Genomic DNA, 22,225 nt, shown 5'->3' with positions numbered 1-22,225 from the left:
TGAATAGAGAAACAACATGTGGTCGCCGGGCCAGTGGAGCATTCTGCGGCCATAAAAAGGAAGGAAGCCCTGAAACCTGCCACACCATGGAAACACCTTGAAAACATGTTCAATGAAAGAAGCCAGACACACAGGGCACATGCGGTGCTTCCACCGGGGATGTTCCGTTTCCGTGTCGAGAACCGACAAATCCAGAAGTAGATCTGTCCTTGTCAAGGGTTTGGGGATCTGGACTTGGACAACATGCCTAATGGGAGTTTTGGGGGGGTGGGTGGGAAGGGTAGTGAAGATGCTCTAAGGTGGAACGTGGGGCAACATTGTCCTATGCAGCGCTATAAACCAATGTTACCTCGATAAACATAAAAAAAGGAAAAGAAGAAAAAGGAAGGTGGTGACGGTGTCGCAATTTTTGAACGTACTAAACCCCACTGGATTGTACGTGTTAAGTGGGTGAATCGGGAGGCACGGGAATCACAGCTCCGTACAGCTGCTGGCATTCCTCCCGCAGGTGGACAAGGTGGTCCAGATGTTCGAGACCATGCTGACCCGCCACACGACGATGGTGGTGGGGCCCACAGGAGGCGGCAAGTCTGTGGTCATCAACACGCTGTGCCAGGCCCAGACCAAGTGAGTGTGACCTCTGGTGGGGGGTCCGGGTGCTGGCCGTGTTAGCTGGCCCCAGACTGTCCTCTGACTTCCCGGGAGGGAAACAGCACGAAACACTCCTTAAATGTAGTGCGCGTCTGCTTGTTTCTTTGCTGATTTATTTATTTATTTATTTATTAAATATTTATTTTTTATTTATTTATACAAGCACTGGGCACAGTCAGAAGCATGGGAGGGTGAGAGAATTCACCAGAGCCAGAGCGGGGAACAGAGCAGACAGACCGACGGAGAAATACACTGCTGAGGGGAGCAGCGGGTGGCAGGAGAGGTCTGCACGCCATGTGGGACCCTCCTCCCGTGGCCGGGTAGCAGCCGGGGATCGAACCGGTGCTGCAGAGGCTGCGGGCAGCTTCGCAACCCAGCGCTCAACCGCTGTGCCCCCGGGGAGGCCCCTTCTTTGCTGATTTAATAAACCATTTTGGAAGGTCAAGCTGTGACCCTTTTGAGCTTCAGACTATCCCAAGGTTATTTGTGAAGTGAGAATGTCACGAAACTCTCTTATAAGATATTTTGATCATCGGGTGTTAATGTCCCAGCAAAACTCTGCAGCAAGCTGTGGAAGCTCATGACCTTCACCTTCCCAGATGGTCTTTACATTCTAATGAGTGATGGTCAGATCCTCTTTTTGTTTCTTGTTTCTGACTCTAAGTGGCCTACGCCGGGGCCACCCCATATTTCACTCTTCAGTTCACTCATTGCTATAGATAATTTATGCAACTAGCACACACAGACATGTGTAGCTGGATGCCACTATTATTTTTATTATGTTAATGATGAATGGTGGTTTGCATGGCATTTAGTTTTTGTGGATGGACTGATCCTATGGCACCGTGGGAATTTATAGGCATCCTGGTGGGAAGTGCCCTGCTCACGTGATTTATAAAGTCAGCAACACAGAGCAGATGACCTGTAGCAACAAGGGGCTGGACAGTGAGTACCACAAAGGCCTGTTAGATCATACTGGGTGACTAATAATATAATACACTGCTACCTCCTGTACGCTAATTATGAAATGTTTTCCTAAATATGTCATATGCATGAATATATAATACACCTGAAGATGAAATATACTCGATACCCAGCTTCTCGTTGCAAAGCCGCACCTTCAGGTCAGACCTCGCATGTGTTGGCACCACACCTTCAGTGAAACATGCTCCCCTTGCGTCTGTGTAAGCCCGTGGGTGGAAAAGCCCCGTGGAGAGCGTGTAGGAATCCCGTTTTAAATTTTGGATTGGATCCCAAATGTCTAACTCTGCACATTGGCACCCAGTTTCCTAAAGCTAGTAGCCCACGCCTGGACCACGGCTGAAGCCTCTCCTTTGATTTAGGCTTGGGCTGACGACGAAGTTGTACATCCTGAACCCCAAGGCTGTGAGTGTCATAGAACTCTACGGCATCCTGGACCCCACCACCCGTGACTGGACTGATGGGGTGCTGTCCAACATCTTCAGGGAGATGAACAAACCGACAGATAAGAAGGAGAGAAAGTGAGTATCTCTGTGAGCAGGGGAGAGCCGGGCTGGTCCACGGTCACTGGCTAAGCTTGGTGAATAAGCAGGCTGGTGGGGGGCCCCCGCAGGTGCACGCTCGGAAGCGGTGGACCAAGAGGCCCTGCTGATGACGTGCCAGGGGCCATCCTGGTGGGCTTTTTATGTGTCCCCTCCATCAGCTTCCTCCGCTGTGTTTGCCCAACTTACCACGGAGGAAGGGAGGCCTAGGGCAGGCGCCAATCGCCCCCGATCAGGGCTTTGCACGTGGGCTGTCTGCCTTGCCAGGCTGCCTGCTTGGCAAGGTAAGTCAAGGAACATTCTCCCCTGACCGGGGGTCGACCCAGGACAATGCCTTGCTCAGTTGTTCTGTTCCTTGGGTGGCCTCTAATTTTGAGCAGTGAATCATGTTTTTTTTATTTCTTATGGCCTTGAAGCTCTGGAAGTCTCCAGGTCAGCCACTGGACAGCATGCCCTCCGTTCTTGCTTGTGGTTGGATTCAGGCTGTGCATTGTTGGGGGGCCCCATCTCATCCAAGGCCATATGTTGGTTTGCCCCATTATTGCTGATTTTAGCTGTGACCAGCTGGCTAAGGTGCTGTTGGTACACAGCCTATGGGAAGCTGCAAATACCCCTTCCTCGTCAGAACCCAGTGGTTCTGTCGTCCATTGATGGCCGACTGAGGCTAGTCTTCCAGTCACGAGTATGAAATGGGACAGTGGTGACATCTTGGGGTGGGCTGCAGAGCAGAGGCCTGTGTGTGTGCCAGATAATGATCTTGTATCGCCGCTCAGTTTCCTGAACTTGATGATCACACTGTGTTTATGTGCGACATGGTGCTTGTTCTTAGCATATACATCTGAAGTATTTGGGAATAAAGGACAACAGGTCTATGACACACTCTCAGGATCCAGAGAGACGGAGAGAGCAGCAGCTCACATGTGGCAAGAAATTAAACACTTGAGAATCTGGTTGAAGGGCATGAAGGGTGTTCTTTGTAATGTTGTACTCTCTGTAAGCTTGGAATGATTTAAAAAAAGTTAAAAGGGAAAATGTTGAAGTGTCACAGAGCTTAAATACAGAGTTCTTGAAGGCAAAGCAGGCCTGCTGCCGGGACAGACGACATGTAACCGGGACCAATCTCAGGTTCTCCCAGGGACCGAGCAGGTCAAACACTGTACATGGCAGTTCAGCACATGTTGGGTGGCTTGGAACAACATTTATTTTCTCCCAGTTCTCTGGTGGTAGGAAGAGTAGAGGACAGAGGGGCCTGCACTTCGGTGAAGCTTCCAGGGGAAAGTCCTTCCTTGCTTCCTCCAGCTCCTGGTGCTCAGGGCTCCTGGTTTCGTGGCCACATCCCTCTGCTCTCTGCCTCCAGCTCCACATCCCTGTGCTCTCTGTCCCCTCTGTGGTGGATGAGGCCGGCTTCTCCCTCTCTCAAAATCCATAATTTAACTACATTCACAGTGGCCTTTTTTCCAAACAAGGTCACATTCACAGGTTCTGGATGGACATATCTTCTTGCTAGAAAAGCAAAGTAACGCAGATTTTTGTGATTCTTAAATGTTGGTAGCTGCCAAACAGTTTTTATGCTTTATCATTATTTTTTTATTTTGTCACTCCTCTGGACCAAACAGGAGGCTCTGCTACAGGTCCTGGCTAGAAAACCTTGGGAAAGACATTTGACACCGATGAGGAGGTTACACCGTGTTCCATAGCCTTTAGGGCCCACGGCTCACTGTTCTTTGGCTGCCGCAGGTATATTTTGTTTGATGGCGATGTGGACGCGCTCTGGGTGGAAAACATGAACTCCGTGATGGACGACAACAAGCTGTTGACACTGGCCAATGGTGAGCGCATCCGGCTGCAAGCACACTGTGCTCTCCTCTTTGAGGCAAGTGGAAATGAAGAAGAATGTTTTTTTTAATTAAAATTTTAAATGTTTGTTAAATAAATAATAAATATAGTCTACTGAAAACCCCTAAATAAGGTAGAAAAGTTCGATGACGAGCACAACTCTTTTTTTCTCTCTGTGTTCCTCTCATCCCTCCTTAATTTATGCCAGAGGCTAACTGCTTTTCACCATTGCGTGGCTTCTTCTGGTGGTGCCCCAGTATCTCTGAGTAACATACTTCATGCGCTACTCCTTCCGATCTCAAGTGTATATTTTATCTACTGACTGCTGTGAAAAGCACTGAGGGTTCATCATTTATACCCGTAGTCCATCTTCTCTCCTCAGAACACTATGTTGTTAAATCACTTTAATCTATAAAGAGTGTTTACATCACAGAGCCAGCTAGTAGACCATGGTTCTCATCACTTCCTTTTAGGGCCATTTGTTTTGTTCCAGAGTTTGTAATTGCCTTCCTTTTCCTCTCATGCTATTTGCCTTTATCTCATCCTCATTCACCCCTCCCCCAAACTTTCCAGTATGTCAAGAATTCTACTTGGGCCCCCATGTTTTCCTGATGACAACTTTCCAGGCCCTCCATCCCCTGCTTACAATAAGGACTCCTTGTTCTCACAACTTATTTCATAGTTGTGGTCCTGGGACTTGCTTTCATTCTAGCTTAGTGGTAATGCTGTTGCTAACTTGGTCTGCAGAATTCATTGATGCATGAGTATTTGTGTACATTGTTATCTTTTTTTTTAATAATAAATTTTATTTTTATATTCCCCATACAATTGCAACCCCCCATTCTGACCCCAATCCCTCCCCTCCCGCCCCCCACCCCCCAAAAAGTGTCTCTGGTTCATAGTTTTTTGTTGATTTTGATTTTCACTTATAGTTATTCATTTTCCTGGTCCCTTATTTAAGTTTTCTAGATTCCTGCTATGAGTGAGACCATCCAGTATTTTTCTTTTTCTTTTTGGCTTATTTCGCTGAGCATGATCCCTTCCAGCGCCATCCATGTTGCTGCAAATTGCATGTGTTTATCTTTTTTGAATGCTGAGTAATATTCCATGGTGTACGTGTACCACATCTTCTTGATCCAGTCATCTATTTTTGGGCATTTGGGCTGTTTCCAAAGCTTAGCTATTGTAAACAGTGCTGCTATAAACATAGGGGTGCAGGTGCTCTTTGGAATTGATGTTTCTGTGTCCTTTGGGTAAATACCTAGGAGTGGAATTGCTGGATCCTATGGAAGCTCTATGTTTAGTAGGTCAAGAAATCTCCACACAGCTCTCCATAGTGGTTGGACCAGTTTGCACTCCCACCAACAGTGCAGGAGAGTTCCTTTTTCTCCACACCCTCGCCAACATTTGTTGTTGCTAGTTTTTTTAATATGTGCCATTCTCACTGGTGTGAGATGGTATCTCATGGTAGTTTTGATTTGCATTTCCCTGATGACAAGTGATGTTGAACATTTTTTCATATGCCTGTTGGCCATTTGCATTTCCTCTTCAGAGAAGTTTCTTTTTAGCTCTTCTGCCCATTTTTTGACTGGGTTATTTTCTTTGTTGTTGTTGAGTCTCATCAGCTCTTTGCAGATTTTTGTGATCCGTCCTTTATCATTAGTGTTGGGTGCAAAAATGCTCTCCCAGTCAGTGGGGTTTCTCTTTGTTTTTGTTATTGTCTCTTTTGCTGTGCAGAAGCTCTTTAATTTGATGTAGTCCCAGCTGTTTATCTTTGCCTTCACTATCACTGCTTTGGGTGATGTATCTGTAAAGATGTCTTTGATGTGCAAATCACGTAGTGTTTCGCCTATATTTCCTTCTATATATTTTATGGTTTCAGGTCTTATGTCTAGTTCTTTAATCCATTTTGAGTTGATTTTTGTGTATGGTGTGAGGTAGTGGTCAAGCTTCATTCTTTTGCATGTAGCAACCCAGTTTTCCCAGCACCATTTATTGAACAAACTTTCTTTGCTCCAATGCATAGTCTTTGCTCCTTTGTCAAAGATTAGTTGACCATAAATCTGTGGGTTTATTTCTGGATTTTCTTCTTTTTTTTAAAAAATTTTTTATTTATTTATTTATTTTATAGAGGCATGTTTTTATTTATTTATTTGTTTGTTTGTTTGTTTTGTTTATACATGCACTGGGTACAGTCAGAAGCACAGGAGGGTGAGAGAATTCACCAGAGCCAGAGCGGGGAGCAGAGCAGGCAGAAGGACCAAAGTACACTGCTGAGGGGAGCAGCGGGCGGCAGGAGAGGTCTGTGCGCCATGTGGGACCCTCCTCTGGTGGCCGGGGAGCAGCCGGGGATCGAACCGGCGCCGCAGAGGCTGCGGGCAGCTTCGCAACCCAGCGCTCAACCGCTGCGCCACAGGGGAGGCCCTATTTCTGGATTTTCTATTTGATTCCATTGGTCTGTATGTCTGTTCTTGTTCCAATACCATGCAGTTTTGATGATTATGGCTTTGTAGTATAGTTTGAAGTCTGGGAGTGTGATGCCTCCATTCCCTTCTTTCTTTTTCAGGAGAGCTTTGGCAATTCGGGGTTTTTTGTGATTCCATATGAATTTCATCAATAATTGTTCTATTTCTTTGAAGAATGACATTGAAATTTTGATTGGAATAGCATTGAATCTGTATATTGCTTTTGGTAGGATGGCCATTTTAATAATGTTTATTCTTCCAATCCATGAGCAGGGGATGTCTCTCCATTTCTTTGTGTCTTCTTCTATTTCTTTTAACAGTGTTTTATAGTTTTCTTTGTATAGGTCCTTTACCTCTTTTGTTAGATTTATTCCCAAATATTTGATTTTTTTTGTTTCAATAATAAAAGGGATGGTTTTTTTGATTTCTTCTTCTTCAGATTTATTGTTTGTGTATAGGAAGGCTACTGACTTTTGTGTGTTAATTTTGTATCCTGCCACTTTACTGAACTGATTGATGAGTTGAATTAGTTTTTCCGTGGAGTTTTTGGGGTTCTCTATGTATATTATCGTATCATCTGCAAATAGTGATAGTTTGACTTCTTCTTTTCCTATTTGGATTCCTTGGATGTCTTTCTCTTGTCTTATTGCTCTGGCTAGGACTTCCAGTATTATATTGAAAAGCAGTGGTGAGAGTGGGCATCCTTGTCTTGTTCCAGATCTTAATGGAATTGCTTTCAGCTTTTCACCATTGAGAATGATACTGGCTGTTGGCTTGTCATAGATGGCCTTTATGATGTTGAGGTATGTTCCTTGTATCCCAAGCATTTCAAGGGCTTTTATCATGAATGGGTGTTGCACTTTGTCGAAAGCTTTCTCAGCATCTATTGATATTATCATATGGTTTTTATATTTCTTTTTGTTGATGTGTTGGATAACGTTGATTGATTTTTGGATGTTAAACCATCCTTGTGCCCCTGGAATGAATCCTACTTGGTTGTGGTGAATTATCTTATGGATACATTGTTGGATTCTGATAGCTAAAATTTTATTGAGGATTTTTGCATCAGTGTTCATTAGGGAGATTGGCCTGTAGTTTTCCTTTTTTGTGTTGTCCTTATTCGGTTTTGGTATTAGTGTAATGTTGGCTTCATAGAACGTGTTTGGTATTGTCTCTTCCTTCTCAATTTTTTGGAAGAGTTTGTGGAGGATAGGCACCAATTCATCTCTGAATGTTTGGTAGAATTCGTTTGTAAATCCATCAGGTCCTGGGCTTTTGTTTTTGGGGAGGTTTTTGATTACCATTTCAATTTCGCTGCTTGTAATTGGTCTGTTTAGGTGTTCTATTTCTTCTTTATCTAGCTTTGTGTGATTGTAGAGTTTTAGGAATTTGTCCATCTCCTCTAGATTGTTGAACTGGTTTCCATACAACTCTTCATAGTAGTTACTAGTTATTCTTTTTATTTCTGCTGTGTCCGTTGTGATTTCTCCTCTTTCATTTCTGATCCTGTTTATTTGTGCTTTCTCCCTTTTTTCCTTTGTGAGCCTGGCTAGGGGTTTGTCTATTTTATTGATTTTTTCGAAGAACCAGCTCTTGGTTTCATTAATCTTTTGGATTGTTTTTTTAGTTTCAATTTCATTTATTTCTGCTTTGGTTTTCATTATTTCTTTTCTTCTACTGGTTTTGGGGTTTTTTTGTTGTTCTTTTTCTAGATCTTTGAGCTTCGAGATTAGGTTGTTTCTTTGAGTTCTTTCTTTTTTCTTGATGTGAGCTTCTATTGCTATATATTTTCCTCTTATTACTGCTTTTGCTGCATCCCATACATTTAGGATATTGGTGTCCTCCTTGTCATTCAATTCAAAGAATTTTTTAATTTCCTCTTTGATCTCCTCATCAGTCCAGTGGTCTTCCAGTAGTGTGGTTTTTAGTCTCCATGAGGTAGGAAAGTTCCTTGCCTTCTTTTTATGGTTTATTTCTAGCTTGATGCCTTCATGGTCAGAAAAGATGGTTGGTATGATTTCAATCTTGGTGTATCTGTTGATGTTTGTCTTGTGCCCCAGTATTTGATCGATCCTGGAGAATGATCCGTGTGCGCTTGAGAAAAATGTGTACTCCGTTTTTTGGGGGTTTAGTGTTCTATAGATGTCTGTTAAGCCCAAATGCTCTAGGTCCTTATTTAGAGCTTTAGTTTCTTTACTTATTTTTTGTCTTGTTGATCTATCCATTGTTGATAGTGGTGTGCTGAAGTCTCCTACTACATATGTGTTTTCTCTGATGTCTGTTTTCAGAGATGACAACAGTTGTCTGATATATTTTGGTGCTCCTTCGTTTGGTGAGTATATGTTAATTAGTGTTATTTCTTCTTGAAGTATTGTCCCTTTGATCACAATGTAGTGACCGTTGGGATCCCTTTTTATTTTTTTGAGTTTGAAATCTGTTTTATCTGATATAAGTATAGCTGTTCCTGCTTTCTTTTTTGGTCCATTTGCTTGTAGGATTGTTTTCCATCCTTTAACTTTGAGTCTATTTTTATCTTTTGTAGCTAAATGTGTTTCCTGGAGACAGCAAAAGGTTGGGTTTTGTTTCTTAATCCAGGCTGCAACTCTGTGTCTTTTTATTGAAGAGTTTAGTCCATTTACATTTAGAGTTAATATTGATATGTTAGCATCTGTATTTGCCATTGTGTTTGTCTTTCCTTTGATTTTATTTATTCTTTTAATATCTTTTTTTTCCCTTGCCTTCTTTCATTGTTATTCGTCCCTCTGAGGTTCTGGCTTTAGGATTCCTTGTAGTATTTTTTGGAGTGGGGGTTTATTGGTAATGAAGTTCCATAGTTTCTGTTTGTCTGGGAAGGTCCTTATTCTTTCTTCATAGAGGAAGGAAAGCTTTGCGGGATAGAGTATTCTTGGTTGACATCTGTTTTCTTGGAGTCTGTTGACTATGTCCTTCCACTCTCTCCTTGCCCGTAGTGTTTCTTCAGAGAAGTCTGATGTCAGCCTGATTGGTTTTCCTTTGAATGTTATTTGTTTCTTCCCTCTTGTCAGCTTCATTATTTTTTCCTTGTCCTGGATTCTTGGGAGCTTCACTATTATGTGTCTTGCTGTATTTTCCTTTCGTCATGGAAGTTTGGTGTTCTTCTTGCTTCTTGTATATCAATTTTCAGCTCCTTCTTCACATTTGGGAAGTTCTCTTCAATTATCTCCTGGAATATTTTCTCTGTTCCTACATCTCTCTCCTCTCCTTCTGGTATTCCTATAATTCTTATATTTCCTTTCCTCATGGTGTCAGATAGTTCCTGAAGTCTTTCTTCGTTCTTTTTCCTTCGTACTTCTCTTTCCTTTTCTGTTTTGGTTCTTTTTATTTCTGTGTCTTCAAGAGAACTTATTCGTTCTTCCATTTCATCTATTCTGCTTTCATTGCTTTTCCCAGAATTCTTTAGTTCTTCCATTAATTCTTTGATCTCCTGCATTTCTTTTACTTCCCTCTTTAGGGACTCAATTTCATTCTTCTGATCGTTGATTATTTTTCCCTTATCATTGTTTTCCTTTATGAGTTCTGTCATTTTTTTAATCATGGCAATTTTAAATTCTCTTTCTGGAAGGCTCAGAAGTTCTTCCAAGTTACTGTTGTTGCAATCTGGGGGCTGGTTTTCTTTTTGTGGTGTGCTTCTTCCCTGAGGAGTTGCTATGTTGCATGTGGTTCTTCTACTCCCTACTGTCTGTTTTCTAATTTGCCGTATGCATTGGGACACTGTGTTGCTGGGACTGGCCGGCATCTTGAGTGAGCTTCTCTGCTCCCCTCTGGCTCCTCCGGGAGCCATCTGTCAGTTTGCTGAAGAAAGGTCCCTGTTCTAAAATGCTGATGTGGGGACACACTCCCCTGTGCTCCTGGTCTGCCCCGGCGGTGGGTTCCCTCTCCCCCTCTGGGCTTGGACTGCAGGCCAGAGGTGTTCTGGTGTGGGCGAACTTCCCCAGCTCACCTCTGGCTCCTGAGGGAGCCTTCTGCAGGCAGTCTTTACTGAAGAAATGTCCCTGTTCTAAAATGGCGATGCGGGACACACTCCCTGCGTGTCCAGTCTCAGGCACACTCTTCTGCGCGCCTGGTCTGCTCCGGCTTTGGGTACTCGCTCCCCCTGTGGGCTCAGACTACTGGTCGGCAGGGGTCCGGCGTGGGCTAACTTCCCAGCTGGCCACTAGCTCCTCCAGGAGCCTCTGCTGGTTTCAAGTCGCTAGGTGGAGCCAGAGATCTCTCCTAGAGCCCTTGGGGAGCTGTTTTTTTTTTTTTTTCTTCACCCCGTGGGACAGGAAACAGAGCGGGAATGGTAGGGTAAACCTCAACGGCTTTGGGGTGCTGTGTCTGCCTTGTACCCCACCGTCGTGGAGAACTCACGCCCCGAATTTTGTACCCCGGATCTCAGTTCCAAAGCCCTCAGGTCCAGGACGTGGGCAGTAGCCCAGTTCAGTGTCCACAGAATGGCGTCTTTTGCATCCCGCTCCCGTGCCTGGGTGCCTGGTTCCTGGATACTCAGTGAGGCACTTTCACCTCAGTGAGGGTCATCGCGCACGTCTCCCTGCAAGTCTAGGTCGCAGGCGCAGGGACCTGGGCAGCCGCGATCCCAATCCGTGTTTGCTTTTCAACCGCGCTGCTTTTCTGCGCTATCCCGATCCCGATCCGCGTCTGCTTTTCCAGCGCACCGCTTTTCCGAGCAAGCTTACCGGGGGCCCGGGGCTGTGTGCTGGTCCTGGCCTCCTCCTGGGGGGCGGGGTCTCTGTTTAATGGCGCCCGGAGCTCACCTTCGCGGTGAATCCTGCAGGGTTCTCCGCAGCTCCCGTTCCCGGGGTGTGGTGGCTGCAATAGTTCCTTTCCACTCCTAGTCCCGCTTGCTGCGTAGCTTGTTCTTGTTGGTCGTTTTGGTTTGTTTTTTTCCTCCTCTGCCGGTCGGAGAGTGCCGCCTCTGTGGGCGGGGGAGGAGAGCAGAGTTCTGCGCTTTCCTCCCTTCTAGTCCTCTTTTATGGCCATTTCTTCTTCGGGCAGTTTGCTGGCGTCACCCGTTTCTTCTTCGGGCAGTTTGCTGGCGTCACTTCCGTGTCCCAGTTCTCACTGGGACCTGCCGCTTTTCCTCCCTATTAACTTTTTTTAATGGGAGAGCTTACTCGCAGTGTCTCCTCGCCGCCATGTTGCTCCGCCCTCCTACATTGTTATCTTATTGGCTGAATGAACTGTGTCTTTTTTTTCTGTAGAAAAGGAGACATGTATGTTAATATTGCTGGTTTGGATGCATGCATACTAAGTTTCATACTATTTTATCTCAATTCCTAAAAAACAAACTGAAAGGAAAATACTCCAAAACAATGCTTATTTCTTTGTGGTGGAGTTTTGGATAACTTACTTTCTCCCTTACGCTTTTCTATTTTTGGTAGATATTTCACAACATATTAATTTTGACATTAATTTTATACTAAGAGAAAACTTTAAAAGGAGGTAGATCAGAGATGTGTAAATTTCCTATGACAAACCTGTGTGTTTGGCTAGAAGCCTCATGAAAGCTGGGCAAATGTGGGAATGATTTGGGTTTCTACTGTTGTAAAACTTTGCACAAAGACCTTTAAACATGTTCGGTTGTTTATAGCCATTGACGTGACTGATTTTAATTCTCCAGGTTGGAGATCTACAGTATGCCTCCCCTGCAACTGTGTCGCGATGTGGAATGGTTTATGTGGATCCTAAGAACTTGAAATATGAACCATACTGGAAAAAATGGGTTAATCAAATACAAAACAAGGTGAAAATTATTTCTAAAATGAACTTAAAGTTATTAGTGTTAGTGGCCAATTGGATAGATATAACCCAGAGGGATGTTTACAGTTGAAGGTTATGGCATTGATCTTGACCTACCTATGATCTTGAGTGCTTAATTATCAATATATAAGATGAAAATATGGAAGACACGCTTTTTATTTCAGTAATCTAGACCAGGAGCTGATACTTTTCCCCCTGTAAACACTAGAGAGTAAATATTTTAGGTTTTGCAAGTCATATATATATATATATTTTTTTTTTGCAAATACTTTACTCCGTCATCATGGCATAAAAACAGCCACAGTGCTTTAATGGGCATAGGTATGTGCCAATAAAACTTTATTTAGAAAAACAGATGGCAGAACATATTTGGCTTGTGGGTTATAGTTGGTAACCCCTGGTCCAGTCAAGTCCTGCTACTGAGACACACGTCTTAGGTGGTGCCTACACTCCCCGTTTGCTCAGCTGGATGAAGCAGGTGTGAAAGGACCTAACTTGGAGTGTAACTGAGATTAGATGGGTCCAGCTGAGCTTCTACCATGGGATGTGCCATGTGGCTGCCCAGATTGTGTGTCATCTTAACGACAGACTTCATGGAAAGGTGCAGAGATGATGTGACCAGGCCCAGGAGGCCATGACCACATTCTCAAAGGGATGGTGGTGGCCTGGCTCTGTGTCTAGAAGAGTTACTAGGCTGGTGGTGAACTGGAAACCAGAATGGTTGGCAGTTCCTTGAGAGGGAGAGGCGCCTTCCACTGTTTGCTGGAGCACTGGGGCCCTGTCGCTGGAACTCTAAGATGGTCGGCCCCTTTTCTGTCAAATGTGACCTCTCTCCCATGTGGTGGGGTGAACCCTGGGGCAGTAAAACGAAGCACTTGAACATCTCTCTGGAACTCTGAGATACTAATGATTTTATAGGGATTTGCTCACTTGCCAGATTGATCTTTCATCGGAAGGTGTTTATCACCCCCTCTCAACAAGGAGAACTTCCCAGCAATTTCCGTTTGATTAAAGGAGCCCTTGGCAACATGTTGGCATTCTGCTCTTTCCTAGGCCGAGCTAAACACTTTGGATAACCTCTTTGCAAAGTATGTGCCCTATCTCATGGATGTGATAGTGGAAGGAATAGTGGATGGAAGACAAGGAGAGAAGCTGAAGATGATCGTTCATCAAACAGACCTAAACATGGTAGGAAACAGTCACTGTTGGCAAAGAAAATCTTTCCCTAAAGATGGACCCACACAAGCTTTCAAGGAAAGCACATGTCAGGTCAACAAAGAAGAACCAGCACTTCCTGCGTGATCCTGGCCAGACGAGCTGCTGGGCTTCATCGCCTGACCCAACATGGCGGCCGTGTATTCCCATCACGCTGGGGCCTGAGATTCAGGACTTATGACCAGAACTGGTCCTGGGGCGGGGAAGGACAGGTGCTGGGGGGCCAGTGGAATGTATGGGGGCTGACCCAGGTATTTTCCTGTGAACCAGGTGACCCAGTTGACCAAGATGTTGGATGCATTACTGGAAGGGGAAATAGAGGACCCGGACCTGCTGGAGGCCTACTTCTTAGAGGCTCTGTACTGCTCTCTGGGCGCCACCCTGCTGGAGGACGCGAGGATAAAGTTTGATGAGTGCATTAAGCACATAGCCTCTTTGCCCACTGCTGACACAGAAGGGGTCTGGGCCGGCCCCGGGCAGCTGCCAGGTAGGACCTGAGAGTGTTTGCTTTGGTTGGGTTTCACAGGACATGGCCTTGCTTTTCTACATGAGGCTTGTGGTTTCCCAGCTCTGGGGGTCAAGAGCCCCTGGTGGTCGGTCCCCTCCAATGTCCAAATGCACGGACTGCGCGAGCAGAAGCCTAGCCCCTTTGGGTCCTTGCTTGTCGAGGCTTCACGTCCCTCTCTGAGCTTAGACCTCTGCTTCCTCCGTCCTGTTGAAGCTCTTCCGGCGTCCTTCCCATTCTGTGCTGTTGGCCTGCCCTCAGCCCCTCGCTGCGCTCCTGACCCCTGGCCGGTGGGCCTTGTGTGGAGTCCCTTTGATGAACCCCGAGTCTGCTCTCCTGTCCAAGATCCGAGCCTCGCGCCTCTTGAATTCTCTCCTGTTCCCACAGGGGCCATTTACCTCCTTTTGCCACGAATCTCCACCCTGCCCTCTTCCCTCTCTGTCCAGAGCACCCCTCTTCTTGCCTCAATGGGGAACACAGACATCCTGGACTGGGAATGGTCCCTCTCAGCAGTGAAGCCGCAGAGAACACTCTGCACCCCCATCTCTGTGCCTCTCTCCCCTTGTCCAGAGAGGGGGGGCCCTGACCAAGTCCAATCTGCCCCCTGGACTTTGGGGCCTGTCCCTTCCCCCCTCCTGGGCTCCTGGCTGCACAGCTTTCTCCTCTTTCCCCCGAAGCTTTGCCCTCCCCTCCCTCCCCCTGCCTCCCTCCCCCTCATTCTCCCCCTCCCCCTCTCCCAACCCTTTCCTGCAGCTGGCCCATCACTTCCTGTTCCCTGAGACTGTCAGCCCCCACCCTGCCCCCCACTGCTGCCCTCTCACCTGGGGCTGGTCCTGGATCCTCCCCCTACTCTCCGAGTCTGCTCTGAGCCTTCTCGTGGGCCACAGCGTCTCACCTCCGGTCTTCCTCCCTCAGGGGCCTCCCCGGCTCCCCAGGCTCAGTTATGTTTGACTCTGTTTCCACTCTCTGTCCATCCGTCGGTCCGTCCGTCCATCTCTTTCTATCTTAACTCTGTCCAGTCTGTCTGTCTGTCTCTCCTCTGCCCAGCTGTCTGTCTTCTTTCTTCCTTCCCACGACTTGTCTCCGCCATCATCCTCTGCCTTGTCCCTGCCTCCCTCCACACCAGTGACCTCGACACCTTCTTCCCTCCCCTGTCAACTCTACCCCCTCCCCCAGCCTCTCGGGCCCCCACAGCCTCTGCCCGGAACAGGGCGGGCCTCATGCAGATCCGTTCCCCGAGCGCAGCCGTCTTGGTCTTTGACCAGTGCCGATCTGGCCGCGCCTGCCATCCAAGGGCTGACCGCAGGGGCTCCCAGGGCCGGCCAGGAGAGGACTCGCACTTTGAAATGGCCCCCGGGCTTGTCCCGGCACCATCGCGCCTGCCCTCCGGCCCGCTGCTCCTCCGCCCGCTGCCCCCTTGCTGCCTGGTCCCCTCACCTGTCCTCTTCCTCTGCCAGTTGCTGTCCTCTTGGGTCGGGGTCACTGGTGCTGACTGTGGGAAGGACTGAGACTCCCCCACCTACCTGAGGCCCATCCTGGTTAGATGCCGTCATGGGGTTCCTGTGGCCCCTGAATTTCCTCAATCACAGAACTTACTGCTCCGCATGGAGCTGGCTGTTCACTGGCCTCTCCGCCCCCTTCGACCCCCCAACCCCGGTAAGCTCAGGGCCAGGACCTCCAGGGTCGCTGCTGCCCAGCCGGGGTCCTGCCAGGCAGGAGAGGCCAGGACAACAGCGGGGGTGTGCGGAGACTGGAACTTGGGACATGGCGGCCTCCAGCCCCTAGAAACCACCTCCCCGTTAAGAAAGGAAATGAGGTCATGTGGCTTGGGGGCGAGGGCTGAGAACAAAGACGTTACATCATAGTGACTAAAACGGTGGGGGTGAAGCAGTGTGGGCTCGGCTGGGGGGATGGATGAGCCCCAGGGCACCCCACTTGGACGTCAGAAGAGACTTTCTCCAGATCACTGGACTTTTCAACTTCTGTTTGTGGGCCTCTGCTCCCGGGTTCTGGGGTCCCTGTGGGTCTCAGGGCGACAAGTACGCCCCCAGGCTTGCCATGTCTGTGAAAACGAGTCTCAGAGAAAAGTTCAGGTAGGTTTCTTTTTCTTCTGTCTCAGGGGCGGAAAGCGACTGACACCTCAGGCTTTGTCTCCGGGGGTCGTGCTCCCAGGAGGGGCTGGGTGGGCGCCTGGCGGGGCGGGCAGCGCTAGTCCAGAGGCTCAGCGTGTCCCTGACCGTGAGCGAGTAGCCTTGTGCCTTGTGCCCCGGACTCCCGTCGAGTGCACGAGAAGTGCCCTTGCTGCCCTAGTCCATCCAGCGAGGGCCAGCGGACGCGGTGTTTCCACGCCTGTGGGGGACGCGACACAGCTGCTTGTACCCTACAGGCCACCTGCCCACCCTGTACAACTTTCACTTCCATCCAACTCAGAAGAAGTGGATCCCATGGAACAAACTGGTTCCCGAGTATGTCCACGATCCCGAGCGGAAATTCCTGGACATCCTGGGTGAGTGAGAGCAGCCCCTACCCCCCGCATTTCTCCTTCCACGAGGAGGTGAAGAAGACCCCGAGGCTTCCGTGGTCCTCTCCAGTCCACCCCAGAGTGGAGGTCACGGAGAGCGAGCGGTGGCCTTGCCAAGAGGGGGGCATTTTGATTCTTTTCATGTGCTGCTGGCGCCAGGTGACTCGGCTCTATTCGCAGGCAGGCGGGTGGGGTGGGGTGTGGTGGGCGCAGCCCTGTTCTCGCACGTTTCCATGTGCCCTTGGGCCCCCAGGACTGGCTGGGCTCCAGAAGGAGCAAGTAAGTCAGCGTTTTAGGACTGCTGTTGCCTTGAGGTACCACGGACCGCGGGTGTCTCTGTGGTGAGATGTCTCTGTGGTGAGATGTCTCTGTGGTGAAACTCTGGTGAGACTCTCTCTGGTGAGATGTCTCTGGTGAGACATGTCTGCGGTGAGACGTCTCTGCGGTGAGATGTCTCTGTGGAGAGACCCTCTGTGGTGAGCCATGTTCCAAACGCTCCTCTGGCTGTGTGGGTCACACAGAGGCTGCATGTTTTCACCACACGTCAGACTTGGTCCTCACGGGGTGACTCAGCATGCCCATTTCCCAGGAGCCAGTCAAGATTCAAAACTGGCCACGCAGGAGGAGCCAGACCTGACTTGTAGGCTTTATGCTCTCCTCAGTGGGGCTGTTGGCCAGGGAATCCTGCAAGGGGGGCCGGTGTGAGCAGTGGGGAAGCTGGGCTGCTGGCTCAGGCGGGGTTGGGTGTCCCTCGGCCGGGTCTTCAGCCGGCAGGGCCGCAGGGCCATGGCCTATGGCAGGCTCCTCACCCTGTGTGCTCCCCGTGGGTGGACTTTGTGGGGTGTGAGCAATACCCCCATGAAGCGGTCACAGTGAGGGTAGGGTGGGAGGGCTCCTGAGTAGGCCTTTTCCACACCTCAGGCCACCTTGGGGGTTTCTGCTGTCGCTGCTTCCCCACGGCATTGTTCCCATGACGCCCCCTTTCCTCACACGTCCCTCAGTTCACACGGTGGACACCACCTGCACCACCTGGATCCTGCAGCAGATGGTGAAGATTAAGCAGCCTGTCATTTTGGTTGGTGAATCTGGTACCTCCAAGACCGCCACGACCCAGAATTTCCTCAAAAATCTGAACGAAGAGACTAATGTGAGTCCCTCTTGCTGTTCACATCCACTGTCACGGGCGCTTCGCGATGTTTTGGTCGGTGAGGGGCCATGCACAGGACAGCGGTCCCCAGGGGTACCCCATCCAGCCCAGCGTGTCACGGGGGCACCTTTAGGCTTGTGCCTCCCGCTTCAGGACGTTCGCACAATGACCCGACCACCTCATGGCAAATTTCTCAGAGGTGTCCGTGTGGCTGAGCCCTGTGCCTGTCCAGCTGTGTGAGGAGTTGCTGGACACAGAGCGGCTGACGCAGCTCGCTTGTGACCTTGTCTGTTGTGTGTGTCAGGGCTGTGGGAGCGGCCTGGCGGCACTTCTGGCCAGAGCTGTAGATGGTTGCCAGAGGCTGGCCGGGCCTGTCCTCATCCAAAGACTTTCCCGAGACCAGAGGAACCTCTTCCAAGATGGTGGGCCCTCGCCCCCCACCCTGAGGACCTCTCCCAGGGCTGCTGAGACCCTCTTGACACAGCAGCAGGCTTCCCCCCTGAGGGAGTGTCCGGGACAGACGGCAAAGCAGACGCACCCGAGCCTTTGATGCCCAAGGAAACCACAGGCTGTCTCTTCTGCCGGCTGCTGCTGGCACCACCCCATGCTGTGTGCTGTGTGGGGCACCCAGGGGTGTTTACAAGAGGGGAGGGTGATTGGGAATTGTCTGGGAGCAAACATGAATCATGACATGCACCTGCCCCCCAGGGCTTCAGGTGAAAAGAAAGGGGCTCTGAGAGGTGACATGACTTTTTGGAGGTCCCCTCCCTAACACCGTGCAGAACCAGCCCCCTGCCCCAGGCCCTTTGTCCCTAAGGCCCACAGGTGGCACCTGTCACTGCCTCATGTAACCTTCCAGAGGGAAAGAATTCTTGCTGTAGTTCTTCGAAAATACCCACGGACGCTCTCACTAGCTTACAGACAAGTCAGTTCAGGTGCCAATGAATCTGAGAAGCCAGGCGTGCATGGCCTCCGCTGCGAAGCAAAGCCGCTGCCTGGAATCCTCTGTTGCAGATTGTGCTGGTGGTCAATTTCTCCTCCCGCACCACGTCCATGGACATCCAAAGAAATCTAGAAGCGAATGTGGAAAAGCGAACCAAGGACACGTACGGGCCGCCCATGGGGAAGCGCCTCCTGGTGTTCATGGACGACTTGAACATGCCAAAGGTAGGGGCTCCTGGCGGGGGCAAGAGCTGTGCTCGGTGGCCGAGTGGGCCTGGGGCCGGCGAGTGTGAGCAGCCAGCGTTGATGGGCACATCCCTGGCGGGCCTTGGTTAGGGCTGTGTGCTGGGGCGTTCCCCACGGACTGTGCTCCCCGGTTTCTTTTCTTTGCTCCCCGGTTGAAGGAGTAGAGCTGGCAGCGGTCAGCCTCTGTGCCCAACGTGTGCTTGAGCTGAGTCGTCTCTGAAGGAGCTGTGCTTTTGATAATAGTTCTGCTCTCAGCTCCAGCTATTGGAAATCACAAGGGAAGACACGCCCCCAAATTCCTCTGGATTTACCAAGGAAGGGGAAACTTAGCATGCCTGGGTCAAAGCCTGAGAAGAGCAAAGTTTTCTTATACTGGAATTTAAATTTATATCATTTCCACAAAGCCATTTCCCCTGGATTTTCTGAAAATCTAGCCTCCAAATGTTCTGTGTGCAAACTAAGCATCCATCCATCTATCCTCCATCCATCCTCCATCCTCCTGTCTGTCCATCCATCCATCCACCCACCCACCCGGTTAACATGTATATATGTAATATATATATATATTATATATATTATATATAATATATATATTATATATATATATACACACACACACACACACACATATTTTTTAAAGATTTATTTTATTTATTTATGCATAGAAGAACTGGGGTACAGGCCAGAGGTGCAGGAGGGTGACAGAATCCACCAGAGACAGAGTGGGGAGCAGAACAGGCAAATTGACCGAAGTACACTCCTGAGGGGAGCAGCGGGGAGACAGGAGAGGTCTGCTGTGCCATGTGTGGGTCAGCTCCCGGGCCGGGATCGAACTCGGGCCACAGTGGTGATGGCACTGAGACCAACCCCTAGGCCACCAGGGAGGCTCCGGCATATATATTTTTTGAGCACCTCCCATGGGATTGGTGTGTGCAGTGGTGAGCGAAACATACATAGTCCCTGCCTTCATGGCGCTTATAGTCCAGCAAGGAAGACAGAATTTTAAAAATAATGAGAAATGAATATATAATTGCAAACTGTGAGAAACCCTGCGAACCTGCAGCCAGAGCGCTCTGAGAGTAAGAGGAGTAAGAGAGTGTGGATGGCCAGCAGAGACTCCAGAAGGTTCTGTCTTATAACATCACGTTCTCTCGTTCCTTACACGTAACCCGAGGTGGATGAGTACGGCACTCAGCAGCCGATCGCCTTGCTGAAGCTGCTGCTGGAGAAGGGCTTCCTGTACGACCGCGGGAAGGAGCTGAGCTGCAAGAACATTCGCGACCTTGGCTGTGTCGCTGCCATGGGGAAGGCTGGGGGCGGCCGCAATGAAGTCGATCCGAGGTTCCTTTCACTGTTCAGCGTCTTCAATATTCTGTTTCCTTCCGAGGAGTCTCTGCATTTAATTTATTTCTCCATCCTGAAAGGCCACACCTCGGTAACTTGGTTTTCATTGGCGGTCGAGGTGGGCAGGCCCGGTGCTGGGCACAAGCATGGGCAGGCACACCGTGGCCACCCGCCTTCAGGACGTTCTAATTTCGTTCAAGCCCAGGGGAAAACACAAGAGGAATATAATCCAACTGGATTATATTCCTACTGATACTGTGAGTCATGAAATCCAAATCTAATGTGGTTTTAGGGAGAAGGGGGACCCTGAAAGTCATGACTTGCCACCTTGCGCTCAGCAGGGGGTCAACTGGGGGCTGGCGATCTGGAGCCAGTCCCCTATCTGTGCTGCTGGCAAGTCCCTTGAGCTCCCCTAGGCCCCACTCTCATCTCGAATAGGGAGATAGGATGGTGCTGGGTCCTCTGGGTTAAGGGGGAGCAACGCATGTGGAGTGTGAGGCGCCCTGCCCAGCACGCAGCAGATCCCCACTACCTCTGAGCTGCAGCTGTCATCATTATGATTTAGTTGGCACCATGGATGGAGCCTGTTCATTTAAGTAAAGACGTCCCGATCCTGGCCTTGCACAATTCGGGCGCCAGGCGGCCAAGGCCAAGGCCAAGATGTGGAGCGGCCGCTGTTGTCCATACGAGTGTGGGCTCCTGGTGGGTCCATGTGTGATCCTAGGCTGAGAGCGGGCCTGGGGCATTGGTTCACATCCTGTGGGCTTGTCAGCGAGTGTAAAAATCTAGGGAACCAGAGCACATGGGACCATGAGTTTCTCTGGTCTTGTCATTTTGTTTCCTGATTCCCTCTTTAAAAGTTGTGGTAAAATTCCAGGTCAGTAGCACTTAGTATGTTTAGCATGCTGCACAGCCACCTCCCGTCCAGTGCCGAAACATCATCACCCCCAAAGGAGTAACCCCGTCCACCCTCCAGGCCCTGGCGGCCTCCAGTCTGCCTTCGTCTCTGAATTTGCCTCATCTGGACATTTCACGTGCATGAGCTCAGATGACGGGGTGCTGCGGGCCTGGCTCCTGGCACTTGGCGCCCACATGGAGCAGGCAGGTCACCTGGGGACCCTTTCATTTCCAGGTGTTCCACGAGAGCATCGTGGCCATGACCGACACGCTGACCTTCTGCACGCTGACACTTTACAAAAGCATCGTGCAGGACCTGCCTCCCACCCCGTCCAAGTTCCACTACATCTTCAACCTTCGGGACCTCTCGCGGGTTTTCAATGGTCTCGTCCTCACTAACCCAGAGCGGTGAGTTTGTCCTGACTTGCTCTGTATGTTGCGCTTACCCGGTACCTAGGTTTGGCCTTTTTTCTTTATTCTTCTAAGGCAGAGGCCGTATGAGAGAATTTGATGAATTGATGTATCAGTTGATCATCCGAAGTCTTTTGGTTTCTGCTAAATGAAGGAAAGAGTGCTTGGCTTAAGGCCTGGTGGCTTGTAAGTGCTGGAATCGAAAGACAGGTGGCGTGAGGGCGTGTGGGCAGGTGTGTGAACCCCTGGCCTCTCTGCTGCCCTCTGCTCTCACTTCCGAAGTTGGGGTTTGCCTGCGTGGAGACGTCTCGTTCGGCCCAATTGTCCTGCCTGCTGGTGGGTTCGGCTGTGTGTGTCTCTGAGAGACGTGAGCACAGAGAGGGATTGAGGTCTAGGTAAAGCAGTTTCCCCTTTAAGACCAGACTTACATAGTTACACTAGTATTTACTTTATGTAGGTAGATCTGCAAGCACGATTTTGTGGACTCACACTAGGGATCCCCAAAAACTGAAAAATGAGTGAATAAAGGACTAGTCCTGCATCCAGCCCTATTCTCTGGTGCTTTGAGGGTGTGGCATGGAAAGTCAGGAAGGGCAGCTCCAGGTGTTTTGGGTGGAGCCAGGGACCTTAGCCAGAGACCAGAGAATATTCCAGAACTGGGGCCAGAAAGAGGAGGTTTTTAGAAAAAGGTGCTGCCAGTGGCCCCAACGCCAGTTTTAAGCT

At 49.2% G+C, this 22,225-nt stretch overlaps 1 protein-coding gene across 1 annotated transcript in view; it reads left to right on the top strand.

Moving 5' to 3' along the window:
* Window positions 1-22,225, top strand: part of DNAH10 (dynein axonemal heavy chain 10) — a gene marked incomplete at both ends in the record, with an annotated part of 103,274 nt that overhangs the window by 47,915 nt on the left and 33,134 nt on the right. Inside the window, 11 exons of the mRNA XM_084253168.1 lie at window positions 509-627; window positions 1,995-2,153; window positions 3,912-4,047; window positions 12,135-12,257; window positions 13,328-13,462; window positions 13,760-13,976; window positions 16,381-16,500; window positions 17,517-17,662; window positions 18,677-18,829; window positions 20,025-20,285; window positions 21,327-21,499. Coding sequence (XP_084109294.1) covers window positions 509-627; window positions 1,995-2,153; window positions 3,912-4,047; window positions 12,135-12,257; window positions 13,328-13,462; window positions 13,760-13,976; window positions 16,381-16,500; window positions 17,517-17,662; window positions 18,677-18,829; window positions 20,025-20,285; window positions 21,327-21,499 — 1,742 coding nt within the window. The remainder of the gene's footprint in view (window positions 1-508; window positions 628-1,994; window positions 2,154-3,911; window positions 4,048-12,134; window positions 12,258-13,327; window positions 13,463-13,759; window positions 13,977-16,380; window positions 16,501-17,516; window positions 17,663-18,676; window positions 18,830-20,024; window positions 20,286-21,326; window positions 21,500-22,225) is intronic.

This window comes from Talpa europaea (genome assembly GCF_964194135.1).
Source record: "Talpa europaea genome assembly, chromosome: 14".
NCBI classification, from domain to species: domain Eukaryota; kingdom Metazoa; phylum Chordata; class Mammalia; order Eulipotyphla; family Talpidae; genus Talpa; species Talpa europaea.
Note: the sequence above shows the minus strand (reverse complement) of the source record. Positions and strands in the feature narration are given on the sequence as shown.